Source organism: Syzygium oleosum, unplaced genomic scaffold (assembly GCF_021117445.2).
Source record: "Syzygium oleosum isolate NSW1041296 unplaced genomic scaffold, Sole_v2.1 Sole_v2.32, whole genome shotgun sequence".
In the NCBI taxonomy this organism is placed as follows: Eukaryota; Viridiplantae; Streptophyta; class Magnoliopsida; order Myrtales; family Myrtaceae; genus Syzygium; species Syzygium oleosum.
In genome coordinates, this window is record NW_026607516.1 from 1,368,445 (window position 1) to 1,384,718 (window position 16,274).

At 40.3% G+C, this 16,274-nt stretch overlaps 1 protein-coding gene and 2 long non-coding RNA genes across 3 annotated transcripts; all 3 read right to left on the reverse strand.

Moving 5' to 3' along the window:
• Positions 1 to 605: 605 nt before the first annotated feature.
• Positions 606 to 2,118, reverse strand: LOC115685382 (pentatricopeptide repeat-containing protein At3g22690-like). Its single transcript, XM_056304377.1, has 4 exons — positions 2,007 to 2,118; positions 1,753 to 1,866; positions 1,216 to 1,569; positions 606 to 1,120 (listed from the first exon to the last, which is right to left on the reverse strand). The coding sequence occupies exons 1-4, from the start codon at positions 2,116 to 2,118 to the stop codon at positions 606 to 608; spliced, it is 1,095 nt and encodes a 364-aa protein (XP_056160352.1).
• Positions 2,119 to 11,158: 9,040 nt separating this feature from the next.
• On the reverse strand, positions 11,159 to 11,862 carry LOC130135429 (uncharacterized). Its single transcript, XR_008814826.1, has 2 exons — positions 11,768 to 11,862; positions 11,159 to 11,674 (listed from the first exon to the last, which is right to left on the reverse strand). It is a non-coding gene; the product is annotated as an uncharacterized LOC130135429 (long non-coding RNA).
• A 3,477-nt stretch (positions 11,863 to 15,339) lies between these two features.
• On the reverse strand, positions 15,340 to 16,008 carry LOC130135430 (uncharacterized). The gene is made up of 2 exons (XR_008814827.1): positions 15,767 to 16,008; positions 15,340 to 15,687 (listed from the first exon to the last, which is right to left on the reverse strand). It is a non-coding gene; the product is annotated as an uncharacterized LOC130135430 (long non-coding RNA).
• Positions 16,009 to 16,274: the final 266 nt, after the last annotated feature.

The following is a 16,274-nucleotide window of genomic DNA, read 5'->3' on the forward strand; positions in this document are numbered from 1 at the left end:
ATACGGTACAAATGCAAATTGTGAATATTAAAAGGGGTTAATACCACGAAAAACCCAAACTGGTATACCTGTGATAATTTTATCCGAAACTAATTTTTTGATTACTAAAAACCCCAAACTTGTACAACTGTGACAATTTTACATTCTACTAGTTTCCATTAAATTTTACCGTCAAATTTCTAAGTCGGATGACATGTAACAGTTGACAGGTGTACCAGTTTGGGGTTTTACCCTTCATTTGTCACATGTGTACCAGTTTGTGATTTTTCAAGGTATAAATCCAATTTAATGAAGGGTAAATTTGTCAAAAATGTACTAGTTTAAGGTTTTTGACGGTAAAAAAATTAGTTTAGAGTAAAATTATCGTAGGCAAAGACTTGCCGCAGGGCCTTCCTTCCAAAGTAGTGTTCCAGCAACAACTCTCAATAACTCGAAGATGGGTGCACTCATGAATTCGCATACTGCGATTTTCCTTTTAACTTGGAGATGTGCTGTATAGGCATACATATAGAAGCAAGGCATAGAGAATGTCTTCACCTTCAATTCTGCAGAATATGCAGAACACGGATCTTCAACAAAATCCAACAGTATGGTTTAGCATCTCTCTATTCTGGATCCTCTACTGCTGTAGAGTCTCTACAGGACACTTTTGTTTGTGAACCAATCTCACTCAACATCGAGTAAATCATAATTCTCTGATGGTGCATGCCATCTTTTGCGGACTCTGTAGATTCAATGCCTCCAAGTTCAATGAGGCGGGACCTGACTTCCTTTTGCGAACCCTTTGCCTTCATCATTATCTTGACATTCTCGACTGCATCCCAACTACCTTTGGCTGCATACATGTTTGACAATAGTACATAGGGCTCAACATCTGTTGGTTCGAACTCAATCAAATGCTCGGCCACCATCTCTCTTAGTTCCATGTGAGAATGGGTCCTACGGGCAGAAAGCAGAGCACCCCATAGTGAAGATCCTGCCACTATAGGTACTTCTTTAAACAACTCTCCTGAATCCATCACCAGCCCAGCTCGAGCAAGAAGATTGACCATGCAACCATAGTGCTTCACCTTAGGTTGGATATTGTAAACCCGAGACATCAGGTTGAAACACCACCAACCTTCCAAAACCGTTCCGGAATGTGTGCAGGCAGATAATATGCTGACAAAGGTAGCATTATTTGGCACTACACCTCTCTTCTCCATCTCCAAGAACATTTCCAGGGCTTTCTCGCCATGCCCATGATCATAGCATTCCACGAGACAACACTTCTATTAGGCATCTGATCAAACACTTTCCTGGCTAAATCCATAGTGCCACATTTTGCATACATTGTCAATAGCGCAGTCGAAAGCAGCACGTTGACTTCAATGTCATTATCCTTCATGTAAGAATAAACTAAGTGGCCTTTATTGAGGTCCCATGTATTGGCACATGTTGTGAAAACACTCACAAGAGTAACCCTATTGGGTTTAATCTCTTCCTCTTGTAGCATACTATCAAACAGACTTAAACGCTTTGTATAACCTTTAACATGTACATAAAGAGCCAACAAGGTATTCCATGAAACTACATTCCAGAAAGGCATCGAATCAAAAACGCTGCGAGCCTCTGACACGTTTCCAATCCTTGCTCACCCATCGATCGTATGATTCCACGACACATTGTCCTTAAACGGCGTTCCATCAAACAACCCTCGTGCCTCGCCCATGTCCCCTCGCGCAACATAACCTGCAATCATCGAGTTCTAACTGAAGACGTCCCTTTCAATCATTTCATCGAAAAGTTCGCGAGCAACATCCACTTCCCTATTCTTCACATGACCATCAATCATGGAATTCCAGCCAACCAAATCCAACACAGGCCCTGCATCAAACACCAAGCGCGCACTCCAGGCTTTTCGAAAAATCGAATACATGTGAATCATCGCATTCCTCACGAATAAATCCGACTCGAACCCAAGTTTTTACACCCTGCCATGAACCTTCTCTCCATCGGTCAATAACCAATCGCCACAAACCCTTTCACTACAATGGGAAACGTATAGTGATTTGGTGCGACATCATTCCCCATCATCTCGTCATAGTAAAATCTCATAGCACTGCACACATCACTCATGTTGACATAAGTTCTCATAATAGTATTGCACAGAAAAGCATCGGGTTCTTGGGTACACTTGAAGAACGTAGCTGCATGAGCAACCTCACGTAAAGAACAGAGCTTCTTCACTGCTCGGCTGGTGGCAAGAGAGTGCTTAGAGAGACGAGTGACAACTAGCTGAGCATGGACTTGATTGAATTCTCCGACGCTATTGCACGACTCCAGTTTGCGCAAAATCGGATGGGCTAACGTCAATACGTCAACTTCTTCATCGTTTGTGATTAGAATTATGTCGCTTGACAACGTCAGGCTAGAGTTTCGGTGTGGGCTTGGAGAGGTTTTTCCGGGATTTGATGAATTTGTCGAGAAATAGGGATGAGAATCTGGTGTTTGGTGTGAGTTTCCGGGCAATGGACATATCATTACTGGGTTGTGTTTGGTTTTTCCCGGGAAGCTTTGTGCTTCCGACATCTGAAGTTCCAGAGCTATCGGATGTGTTATATGCCTGACCAGTTTTGCGAAAGCTTTTGACCTTAATTCAACATCTCTTAAGGCATGTCAAGTGCATTTACGTCTTATTTATGGATCTCACATGAGGATACGAATTTTTTTATTAATAGGTAATGTTATTTTTTAAATGGAAATATGTAAAAATCAGCTTTTCTGACTTTTGTTGGACGAGCCTTCGTGTATTTGTAATAGCTTCATTGTCGAGTGACCTAAAAGGATGGTCAAATATGAACACGACCCAAAATGGATCTTTGATATCTTCAAATTTCTCTTTATATCCACAATTTCAGCACTTTATTTTTCTCGACAACCTAGAGCAAGCGTAGTTAAAATATGCAAACTATGTTTGAATTTCTTTGCCATCAAATTCGAAGACGTGAGGATATAGAGTGTGCCACTCTTCCGGGACTTTGTCTTTTAAGACCAAATATCGAAATTTTTTATTCTCTTAATCATCAATTGTTCATCTAACCTATATATAAGGAATACGATCAACCACTTTTGATCACCGCGTTATCAGATACTATAGTGGAATCAATGGCAATGCCCGAAATCCATCAACTTCGACCCTTGGAAATTTTCGAGACCGCCAAAAATAAGTCAAATACTCAATAGTATAAACCCATTTTATTAATGAGCAAAATTTGTGCATGAAAATCTCCGACTCATGCAACTCAACTCTCTCTTATTCCCTTTTATTCTTGCTTCCTCTCCTCTCACAGACACACTCGCAACGCGCATGAATCAATGGTTACATAGTAGGGGTGGTCGGTTCCCGGCCCTGTCCGGTTCCACCGAGAAACCAGGAACTGGACCGGTTCCCAAAATTGGGAACCATGGACCGGACCGATTGGTCCTGGGACTGGGAACCAAACCGGACCGATGGCCTGGTATTGGTCCGGTCCAGTCCAATGGAACCGATCACTTAGTTTTAACACTTGTTTGAGGGTCCTTCTATTTTAGAATTCGTCATTGCCCTTGATGATCTAAATCAAATATGTTAACCTAGTCTGACGGGCAAAAATCTAGAGGAGATGGTTTAGTCACTTCCTTCTATTTCTGTGTTGTCATGGGACATTTCTTTTCCTTGTGGTTCATTTCGTTTTTTTCTCCTTTTTTTAAGATTCAAATGCTTCTTTTGTCATCCAACCATATGAAATTTGATTGGAGCCAAGAAAAGAAACATGCCCCCTGTGAGAATTGGAGCATACTCCACAGCAGCAAATGCCATGTGGCATGTAAAGTCTCTTCATTTGGCAAAAAATTGTCATTCTTATGAGCCTCTTCTGGTTGAATGTGGATGAGCCCTTATACATATCATATGATATTTTTGGTTTGGTCCAGTTGGTCCGATTCAGTCCAGTGCCCCCTTGGAATCGGAAACCGTACCACCCAAACACCGGTTCCACTTTTAGAAACCGAGAATCGGACCAAACTGGCTCGTCTGGTCCGGTTTGGGCGGTTCCTGATCCGATCGGTCCATCTTGCTCACCTCTATTACACAAGCATACACATTTGCCCCCAGCACAAATTGAGCATTTTGGCTCCTTTGGATGACCACAAACATAGACACCATTGTGACTGTTGATGCAACTAGTTGAGGTATTAGATGCTTTTTTTTTACGTAAGGGTAAGTTTAAAATTCAAACTCCTATGTTAAGCGTACTCATGTGAGAGCGCTACTGGGATGGGTGACATCCAGGAAAAGTGCCCATCTATATATCAAAGGACAAACCGTGAGACTCGATATGAGACAGGCCAAAGCGAACAACTTCGGGTGAATTAATCCAGGCTTGTCACACTTTCAGAGCTCAGATCATGCTATTGAGCATCCACTTTGATTGGCAAGGCTACTGATGATCTACTTAATATTTCTCAGCGAAGCAACATGCACGATATGTTGTATTTCCTATTTGCATGGTTACGTTGTTCTCACTTGAGCCATTCTATCAGAGAAATATCGTCGAATGGTGTCTTTGTTAAAATTACTTGTCGAGATAATAACCCTGAATTTTTGTCCGTTTTACTGGGGAGCACCTCAATTTTTTTTTATTCAATCGATTTCAACTTCTCTAACGTGGCTCCACATGAGGCCTTTGTTTGAAGCACGGATGAAAAATGCCATCGTAGACACTACCGCTGTTAAATAGTCATTTTCTTTTAAGACAATGCTACGTTAGTATTAAATAGCCACTATTAATATGACTAACCTCATAGTAAAGTAACTACAAATTCTAATTCGAGCGCGAGTTTGCCTTTACAACATTAGTGGAGCTCGAGGGAATATAACGTTTCATCGAGCCAAGTTTGAGCTCAACAATCAAAATGGAGTCAATGCAAAGCTCCACAGTCGGAGGCTAGTCGAGTTCAAATATTAGATTGTCTTGACTTGGGTTGACATCATTTTTGTTGGAAGATATGCCGAAGATTTGTGTCATCTATCCCGATTACAATTGATATGCATAATCAATCAATGATTGTAATTGATTGATAAGAATCAATCTAGGATTAGAATAGATATATTGTTTCCTTTCATTTCTCACATTTTGTACTATATATACTTGACATTGTACATGAAGACAACACAATGAGAAGAAAAACGGTACAAAAAACTTCTTTTTCAACTTCTTTCATGGTATCAGAGCCGTTCTTCCTGGCCTAGCTTCCGCACTCCTTGATTGCCGTCCGGATTTTTTGCACCTTCGTTATTGTGGGAACACTGACCTGCAAAACAAGGTTAGCACTCCGATGTAGGAATCAATTTTTGAACTTTCTCAAAAAAAGGGAAAGAAAATCGTTTTTTTCTTACTGATACCATGACAAAAGATCACTCATCAAGTTCTAAGGAATGAACTCCAGAAGAGTCCACTCCGCAAGGAAATGCATCGGTCCATATATCTACCTCGGACCCCACCTGCTGAAGTCGTGAATCAGCAACATGTTCAGGTCCAGCCAAACCAGGGATAACCCATCTCGGGCCAACCCACTCAAGGCCAGCCCAATATCGGCCAATCCATCAAGTGGCTACCTATCCAGATACCATCCAGCCCATGGTTTTATGGGCCAACACAACCTGTTCCATGGCCAGCAAATCAAGGCCACGGAGAACAGATCCAGCCCAATGGAGGCCCGCGGAGAACAGATCTAGCTCGCCATCCAAGAGGAAAGCCAGCGCCTCGCCTCGTCGGAATATGTCAAGTTCGGAGATGGAGTCGTGCTCATGGCTCATGCAAACGCCCCACAGAAAGGCACCATGAGCAGAGGACAAGGAGAGAGGCAAAAGGGGACGTTAGGTTTTCTGGAAGAGGAAACAAAAGGCTTTAAAGGGGATGGAATGGATGGCTCAGATGGCATAACACGATCAGATGGCTCACGAAATGCTCCACCATCATCTGGATCGGACGGTCTTCAAGAAGCCACGACAAACCCCATCTTCAAGCCATCCAATGGCTCATATTCTACCACGTCATCAAAGAATAAATATAAAGGCAAAGGAAAACTATATTGCGATTATTGTAAATGTCCGCATCACACGATTGATACTTGCTGGAAATTACATGGCAAACCTATAGAAAAAAGGAAAAAGGGAATTTTCAACAGCTTATCAAGTTACTGGTCAAAGTATTTAGCAAAAAAAAAAGTTACTGGTCAAAGCACATTAAAAATTAATTAGCCAATTACCCATGATCAATACCAGCAACTTATGAAGACCTTGAGGAAATTAGACTTTTCTGACAAAATGGGAAGTTTTTCAGGTACTTCTTATTGCTTGATGAATTCCACTTCCAATGATGCATTGATAATTGATTCAGGTGCTAGTGACCACATTATCTGCGAAAAAAGTTTTTTTTTTCTGATATCAATAAAGAATTAGCTATTCCCGTCTCAGTACAACTTCCAAATGGAAATGCGACGTATGTCACGATGACTGGCACAGTAAATCTTAGCCCCCACATTATACTTCAGAACGTCCTTTATGTTCCGGATTTCCATTTCAATCTCATTTCTGTCTTAAGAGTTTGTGAAGAAAATTCTTGTCGAGTTCTCTTCAATTCTAATAATTGCTTCTTTCAGGCCCTTTCGACTAGCAAACTAATGGGCTTGGGTAGTATCTCTCAAAGGCTATTTTTCTGGATCAATTTTCCGAGCAATTTCAATTTATCTTGTATTCAATTAAATAACCAATCATTGTGTAACACTGCTACCAATGATAAATTTTTCTTTCTCATCAAAGATTGGGCCACAATGCATCCTTTCCTTATCCTCAGTGCCATATTTGTCCTCTAGCAAAACAATCACGTGCACCTTTTCCAAACAGCAATACTCGTGCCAAGAGTGTTTTCTCATTGATTCATGCTAATGTTTGGGGACCATATCACACTCCATATCATAATGGCTCTCGTTTTTTTCTTACAATTGTGGACGATTACTCTCGAGCCACATGGGTTTTTCTCATACAATCTAAAGGTCAAGTGCCTTTTCATCTGAAATCATTCTTTTCCCTATCAAAGAATCAATTTGGGAAATCTATTCAGCGCATTCATACTGATAATGGAAGAGAATTCTTCAATAGTGAGTGTACATCTTTATTCTTTTCTCATGGAACCCTACATGAGAACTCATGCACTTACACTCCACAGCAAAATGGAATTGTTGAGCGAAAACACCGTCATCTCTTAGAAGTTGCACGTGCTCTTAAATTTCAAGCTTCCATTCCCGAAACTTTTTGGGGAGATTGTGTGGTCACAGCAGCTTACCTGATCAATCGCATGCCAACTTGTGTTCTTGACGGACGGACTCCATTTGAATTGCTCTACGGGAAAAAACCAGATCTTCATCACTTGAGTGTATTCGGTTGCTTATGCTATGTCACCACAGTGGGCCCTCGTGACAAAATGGGCCCTCATGCCCGTCGATGCATATTCATGGGATATCCAAGTTTCCAAAAAGGATATCGTGTTTTTGAACCATCCACAGGTGATTTCATTGTGAGCAGGGATGTTATTTTCCATGAGAAAATATTTCGTTTTCAAGATGAGGCATCTTCATCTGAACATTTTGGCACGACGACAACTTCTCCAAGATTTCTATCTAAAGAGGATTTATCTTGTGATCAACAAAATATTATTGTTGCATCTCCAGAAGTTCCAGTCACAGTATCACCTCCAATGATTGATGAGATTTCTGCATCCACATCGACATTGGAGCATTCGATTGAACATTCTGCCATGCCAACCGAAGATAATTCAAACTCTCCTTCAATGGAGTCTCCTTCAGCACCCATTAATGCTGATGAGTCATCTTCTGAGCCTCGAGATAATCCACCATGACGCTCCAGCCGTATTACTCATCCACCCACCTGGACTAAAGATTATGTTTGTACAGCCTTGAATTCATCAGGTACTCATTATCCTATTTCCTCCTATATTTCATTTCATCGGCTATCGTCAAAACATATGTGTTGTATTAGCCGCATATCTGAGGAACAAGAACCATCTCGTTATAGTGAGGCAATTACTAATCTACGGTGGCAAAAGGCTATGGAAGCAGAGTTACATGCCCCGATAGAAAACCAGACATGGGATATCGTACCACTTCCCTCTCATTGCAAGCCGATTGGTTGCAAATGGGTGTACAAGATTAAATGTAAAGCAGATGGCTCCGTTGAACGATACAAGGCTCGATTAGTGGCTAGAGGTTTCACGTAGCGAGAAGGTTTTGATTACCATGAGACATTCTCCCATGCGGCGAAGGACGTTATAGTTCATTCTTTCTTATCAATTGCTGCTATTCATGATTGATCATTACATCAAATGGATGTTCATAATGCATTCCTTCATGGTGATTTGGATGAAGAAATTTATATGGATCTCCCGCAGAGTTTACGGAGACAAGGGGGAGTCTAGAGTGTGTCGTCTCCATAAATCCCTTTATGGTCTCAAACAAGCTTCCTAACAGTGGTATGCCAAATTTACCAATGCACTTACAGCTGCAGGATTCAAACAGTCCAGATATGATTATGCTTTATTCACATGGGCGAAAGGTATGTCATCCATCTATTTAATGATATATGTTGATGACATACTCATTATGGGAAGCGATGAATATGCTATCAAGCATCTTAAAGAATACCCGCATTCCGCTTTTCATATTAGAGACCTGGGATCACCAAAATATTTTCTTGGAATTGAGATTGCCCGATCAGAACAAGGAATCTCCCTTAGCCAACGAAAATTTGTACTGGAAATTATATCAGAAGTAGATTTATCAGGACTCAAACCAGCTATTATTCCCATCGACCAAAATGCCAAATTGACCTCGGCTAATTATGATGCGGGTTTATCATCTCCAGATAATGATCCATTACTCAAAGACTCGACAAGCTATCAAAGACTTGTCGGAAAGCTTATCTATCTCACTATGACCAGACCGGACATATGCTATGCAGTACAGACACTCAATCAATTCATGCATAGTCCAAAACAATCCCATATGAATGCTGCATTAAAGGTTGTAAAGTACTTGAAGAAATGCCCTTGACTCGAGATACTTCTTTCTCAAAAATGTAACATGGAGATGGCAGCTTACTGTGACATGGATTATGCAACTTGTCCTATGAGCCGAAGGTCTATCACTGGTTTATGTATTAAACTTGGAGAATCGTTACTTTCATGGAAAACAAAGAAGCAATCCATTGTATCCTTATCATCTGCTGAAGCTAAGTACCGAACTATGGCTAAAACTGTTTGTGAGATAGTATGGTTATGAGGCCTTCTTCTAGACCTTGGGGTACAAGTTAAAGGACCAACCCTACTATTTTGTGACAACGATGCGACACTCAAACTTGCAGCGAATCCTATAGTACATGAAAGAACGAAGCACATAGAAGTTGATTGCCATTTCACTCGAGATAAGATCCAAGAAGGGATAATCGAGACAAGAGGAATCGGGACCACAGAACAGCCTACGGATATCTTCACCGAGCCTTTGTGTCAAAGACAACACCCATATCTATTGAGCAAGCTGGGCGTCTTGGACATATACAAACCGTCAACTTGAGGGGGAGTGTTGGAAGATATGTTGAAGATTTGTGTCATCTATCCCGATTACAATTGATATGCATAATCAATCAATGATTGCAATTGATTGATAAGAATCAATCTAGGATTAGAATAGATATATTGTTTCCTTTCATTTCTCACATTTTGTACTATATATACTTGACATTGTACATGAAGACAATACGATGAGAAGAAAAACAGTACAAAAAAACTTCTTCTTCAACTTCTTTCAATTTTTCACGATGAAAGAGTTCAATTTCATGGGGCATAGCCATTATGCACACACGAACAAAGCAAGTGCTGAAAAATAAGTCAATAGCTTGTGACGGTTCAACACGTCTTATTGAGAACAAGATCGATTCACTCGACAGTCTCCGCTGCCTCACCTTGCATTTGGAACACATATACATTTGTTGTCTTTAAAGATGGGATGAGATCCGATATCACACGACTCTGGAATACATGCGCCGTCTGCGTAGACCTGGTGCCTTGATGAAACGCAGAAACAATCGTTATTTTTAACGACGGAAATTACCCGACAGGACACACATTAGCTTCGCCCTTACTGTCTAGAAGACACGCAACTCTTTCTTCTGCAGCTTGTGAGACAGCAAGATCTTAAAAGAAGGAAAGTTCGGAAAATTCAATAGTGCAGTTCTACATTTAAAAATAAAAATAAAAATAATAATAATAATAATAGAAGAGAGATGAGAGAAACCTATTAGATGCAATCACCAATAGCATGACCAATGCACTAAGCTTGGCTTGACCGTTCTCCATTTCTAAGTTTGTCGGCTTGATTGTGTGAGCTGTGATTGGGCAGAGAATTTTTTAGGATAATATAGAGGAAATTTGGGCTTGATTATTAGAGACAATTGTGGAAGGTATGTGAGACGAGTACCCTTGAACTGGGTTTATACAGATGTCTAAAGCATGGTATTTTTGGGGTGTGAGTAAATGTAAGATCTAAAATTGAATGAATAATAATTAACTTGCTACATATTCATATTCAGTGCTTATATAATTTGTTACATATTCTCGATCGAAATGCGCACTTGCTTTACTAGGTAAGATAATAAGTAGTAGCGGTATGCAATTAAATAATTCGAGGTTCTCTTACCATAATTCGAGATTCTTCTACCATAATACAAAAAAAAGATACCTAACATGTATATATTTTCTCGTCAGAAAAATGCTCTCTTTTTTCTCTAAATTATCATTGTTTGACCCGATTAAAATATGCAAAATTTCAATAATATGGCACAAAGTGCAATATTCAAACTACGTTCGAATTTCTTTGCCATCAAATATGAAGATGCGAGGATATTGAGCGTGCCACTCTTCCGGGATTTCGTCTTTTAAGACCAAATATTGAAATTGTTTCTCTCTTATTGATCTTCAATTGTTCGTCTAATCTATACGTAAGGAATATGATCATTGCTTTTGATCACCGAGTTATCAACTACTATAGTGCAATCAATGGCAACGCCCAAAATCCATCATCGATTTCGACCGTTTGGAAAGTTTTCGAGATCACCAAAAATATAAGTCGAATACTCAATAGCATCAACCCATTTTAAGAAGAGCAAAATTTGATTCATAAAAACCTCCTACACATGCAACCCACCTCTCTCTTATTCCCTTTTATTCTAGCTTCCTCTCCATCTCGCGGACACACTCACAACACACCCCCAATCAATGTTTGGGCTCCAATCGACCACATATACATTTGCCATGTGCATAGATGTGATGAAACCCCTCGGGACACATCTCTGGAATACAATAACCTCCTACACCACCATTTGCCGAGACATACTGGCTCTTTGATGGAACGCAGAAACATTTGCCGTGCGTGTAGACCTTTTGAGACCCAATAGGACACTGCGCTGATGTACAAGGCGGGGCGCATTTACATTTCCCGTGTACATAGACGGCACGAGACCCTTGGGGGCACGTCTCTGGAAGACAAGCGCCTCCTTCTTGAGCTTGTGATACAATAAGACCTTGAAAGAAGGGAGCTTGGAGAATTCATTAGTGCAGGCTCTACATTTAGAAATAATAATAATAATAATAAAAGAGAGATGAGAGAAACCTACTAGATGCAATCACCAATAGGATGAGCAATGCACTGAGCTTGGCTTGCCCCGTCTCCATATCCAGGTATGATGGCTTGATTATCTGAGGTATGATTGTGCAGAGATTTTTAACTTTTTTAGGATTATAGAGAGGAAATTTGGGCTTGATTGTTAGGGATAACTGTGGAAGATATGTGTCATGAGCCCCTTGAAGTGGTTTTATATAGATGTTTAAAGTATGATATTTTTGGAGTTAGGGTAATTACAAGATTCGAAATTGGATGAATAGTAATTTACTTGCTATATATTGATATTCAATTGCACTTAAGTATTGGGTTTTTTTTTGTTCCATTTATTTCACGAATCTCAATTGAAATGCGCACTTGCTTTACTAGGTGTACTTGCGGTATGCAATTGGATAATTCGAGATTCTTCTACCATAATATAAGGAAAGATATCTAACATGTATATATTTCCTGGTTAGATAAATACTCTGTTTTTTCTCTAAAATATCATTGTTTGACCCGATTAAAATATGCAAAAATTCAATAATACCGCACAAAGTGCAAAGTGTGAACATTAGAAATCCAACTCATTGGGTTTTAAGCTTTTTCTCTTCACTGGCTGCTTAGTTTGCATGCCTCGCTAAGGAACTTAATTCGGATTTTTTGGACTCTATAATTAGTATAAAGCAAACTTTTGAAGTCCGCATCTAATTCATATTTACAAAAACTGGTGATTCAAGGCTTAATCCATCGACTGATTAAGTAAGTCCGATAGCTTTCGCTAAGGAAGATTCAAAGCGAAAGCTAACTATATTGATGCAATTTATCTCCACAGGCATATATAAAATTCTTCGGGTAAAAAATATTCTATTGAACCATTAATGTGGGGGATTGTTGTAATTATAAGTTATTAATGGCTCTACATTAGTTCACGCATTAATGAACACATTAATGGACGAATTAATGAACGTCTTAACGGACGCGTCTCTTTAACTCTCTACACCAGTTTTGTGGACGCTTTAATGGACGATGTAATGAACACGTTAATGGACGACTCTCTTCAGTTCTCTCGTGCAGCAGTTTTGTATATGCGTTATGGCTATGTACGTGGTGATGGCTTATTATCTTTGGATGATTTCCACACGAAGCGCAAAATAGACTAGACTTTAGACTTTGTCCTATTTAATCATTATTTCTTTTGGTTGCAATTCCTTAAACCGCTTTTATCTTTTCCTTTGTCCAAGGGCGACAACTATTTATGCTACTAGTTTCGTGCTAAAAGTAAGTATTAATCATTGTCAAGAACTCTAGTTCAAGTCCGAGTTTGAGCTTTATTTTCAGTAGAGCTAAAGAGAACAAAACATTTTATCAAGCCAAGTTCAACCTTGATGATTAAAATGGAGTCGATATGGAGCTCCACCGTTAGAGGTGAGTTCAGTTCAAATATTAACAGTGCATTTGTTTCAGAAAAAACTTCATGATAAAAGAAAGGGTATGTGCACAAAAAGTCCTAAAACTTGTCACCAAAGTGTAATTAACTCTTAAAACTTGTAAAAAGTGCAATCAAGTCCTAAAACTTGTCAACTTGGTTTAATTGAGTCCTAAAGTTAACACCGTCAATTTTTCTAACGGAAAATGCTGACGTGCCATATTTAAATCAATTTCTCTATCTTACATGGCATTTATTATTATTATTATTATTATTATTATTATTGGATTAAAAAAGTAAAGAAAACTAAAATTTTATTTAAAAAAACAATAATGGAAAAAAAGAAAGGAGCCCTCGCCGGTAGGGTGCTGCCGCTGCTGCCCATTGCTGGAGGTTGCCAGCCCCGCCCATCGCAGACCCTGGGCGAGGGTGACCGGCCTTCGCCGACCCCAAGCGAGGCCTCACCTGCCTAGGCAAGGGCTGGCGAGGCTCGCCCAAATTTGGGTTGAGGTGCCCATATCTAGGCGACGTTGGCCTTCGCAGTCGATGACCATTGCCCGCCTCAGGCGAGGTCTCACTAGCCTTCGCCGGCCCTCGCATGGGGCCAGCGTTGCTCGCCTAGATCTAGGCGCCGCCCACCCTTGCCAGCCCTGGGCGAGGCCTAGCCGACCCTAGGCGAGGGCCGGTGAAGCTTGCTAGGCCTCACCGGCCCGAGTGACGGCCGGATTCGCCCAAATCTGGGTGAGCTTCGCTCAGGCCTAGCGAGGGTCGCTGGCCCTCACCTAGGGCCGACGAGGCTTCACCCGGGGCTGGCGAGTGCCGGCCGCCATCGCCCAAGGCCAACGATCGGCAGCGGCAATGGCAGTGCACTACCGACGAGGCTTCCTCTTTCTTTCTTTTTTTTCTTTGTTGTTTTTTAAATAAAATTTTAGCTTTTTTTAGTTTTTTTATTTGATTTAAATAAGATTTGAATGAAATAATAATAATAATAATAATAATAAATGCCATGTAGGAGAGAGAAATTGATTTAAATATGGCACATCAGCATTTTCTGTTAGAAAAATTGACGATGTTAACTTTATGACTCAATTAAACCAAGTTGATAAGTTATAGGACTTGATTGCACTTTTTACAAGTTTTAGGACTCAATTCCACTTTGGTAATAAGTTTCAGGACTTCTAGTGCACATATCCCTAAAAGAAAATGATTTCTTGATTATATGTGATCGGAAATGTATTCTAGTATCGGGATCTCATTTGCAAAATGATCTCATAAATAACATTTTTGTCTTCTCTTGCGTTGTATATACACTACTACTACGGCACACTTCCTCGTGTGCAACTCGTTCAAGCCTGAGGCAGGAGGCGATGGCGGCGAGGGATCGGAAGCCGCTTCGGCGGATGATATCGAAGGCACGGCGTCCATAGATTTGATGCTCGCCGCACTCAAAGAAGGCGCAACCACCATGGCGTGAGCACAGAGAGAAGAGAGAGAGATCTGCGATCCTCGGATGGAGTCGAGAATGGTGAGCCGACGGAGATGAGCAGCGTGAAGAGCAAAGGTGGTTGACAACAGCAGAGACAAGCACGGACTGAGAGAGGAGAGAGAGATGACTTGATTTCGAGTTGAGAGAGAGAAGAGCAATTCAGAAAAATGTTTTTACCTTTTAGATTTAGGAATTCACTTTCCTTTAATTTATGTATGAATATTTTTGTTGACCGGAAAGTGTTTTCAATTGACTAGTCATTTTCGGCGAACCAAACAGGTGAAAATTCAAAAAACTAATTTCTAGAAAACACTTTTACTCAAACAATTTGAAAGAAAAATTGTTTTCGAAAAATTATTTTTTGACTTTCGGGTATTTGGATGACGGAAAACTAATTGATCGATGGAAAACGTTTCCATGGAATGAAAACAACGAATTTAAATTGGGGAAAAACGGCTTCCCCATCTATGAAAAGAAAATCACTTTCCCTAAACCATTAAACAAATAAAAACTAATTATTTTCCTTGGAAATTATTTTTCAATTATCATGAAGTTTTTAGTGAAACAAAACGTACCCTAAATTCTCTCAACTTGGGCCCGCACCATTTTTCACGATAAAGGAAGCTCAATCTCACGAGGCACAACCATCACGTACACGCAAGAATGAAGCGAGTGCTGGAGGACAAGGCAATACTTACGTCGGTCAACACGTCTTATTGAGAACAAAATCGATGCATTCAAACAATCTCCAGCACAATCACAAGCACGCACACAACATCAACACATGCAGACACAATATCCCTCGGTACAGGTGAGCATCATGGCTCTGTCGGATGACCGCAGATAGGGAGACCATCTTCAGGCTTGCCGCAAGGTGCGATCGGGCCGTCCAGGCTCTTGGTTCTGATGCATATGCATAGGCCTTGCACGCAGATGGGAGCATACCCAACTTCACACTGCTTGGGTTTGCAATCCAGGTCGGTCTGGCAATACAGTTCCCCGGCATGCGAGACCACAAAACCTTAAAAGAAGGAGCAATCGTTGGTATTAGGATAACAAGCGAGGGATCAGAGAAAATATGAATGAAAGGGGTCACCTACATGATGCAATCACCAGCAGAATTGCCAATGCACTGAGCTTGGTTTGACCCTTCTCCATCTTTCCTAGGCTTTGCTTACAGATATGGAGGATTGGGTTGTGATTATTGGAGAGGGATGTGGTTGATACTGGTCATCTCCATCCTTGGCAATGGGCTTTATATAGATATTTCGAGTTTGGTATTCTTGGAGTTCGTGTAAATAAATCCAAGATTTATAATATGGAATTGGAAGGTATAGTAATTAAGTTGCTACTTCTACGGATTCATCTTCTAATCCTGGTAGTATTATTATTGGGTTTTTCTTTTGGGTTATCATTTCATGGATCTTCATCGAAATGCATATTTGCTTTTACTAGTAAGACAATAATTACTTGCAGTATATAATATGGAATTGGAAGGTATAGTAATTAAGTTTCTACTTCTACGGATTCATCTTCTAATCCTGGTAGTATTATTATTGGGTTTTTCTTTTGGGTTATCATTTCATGGATCTTCATCGAAATGCATAT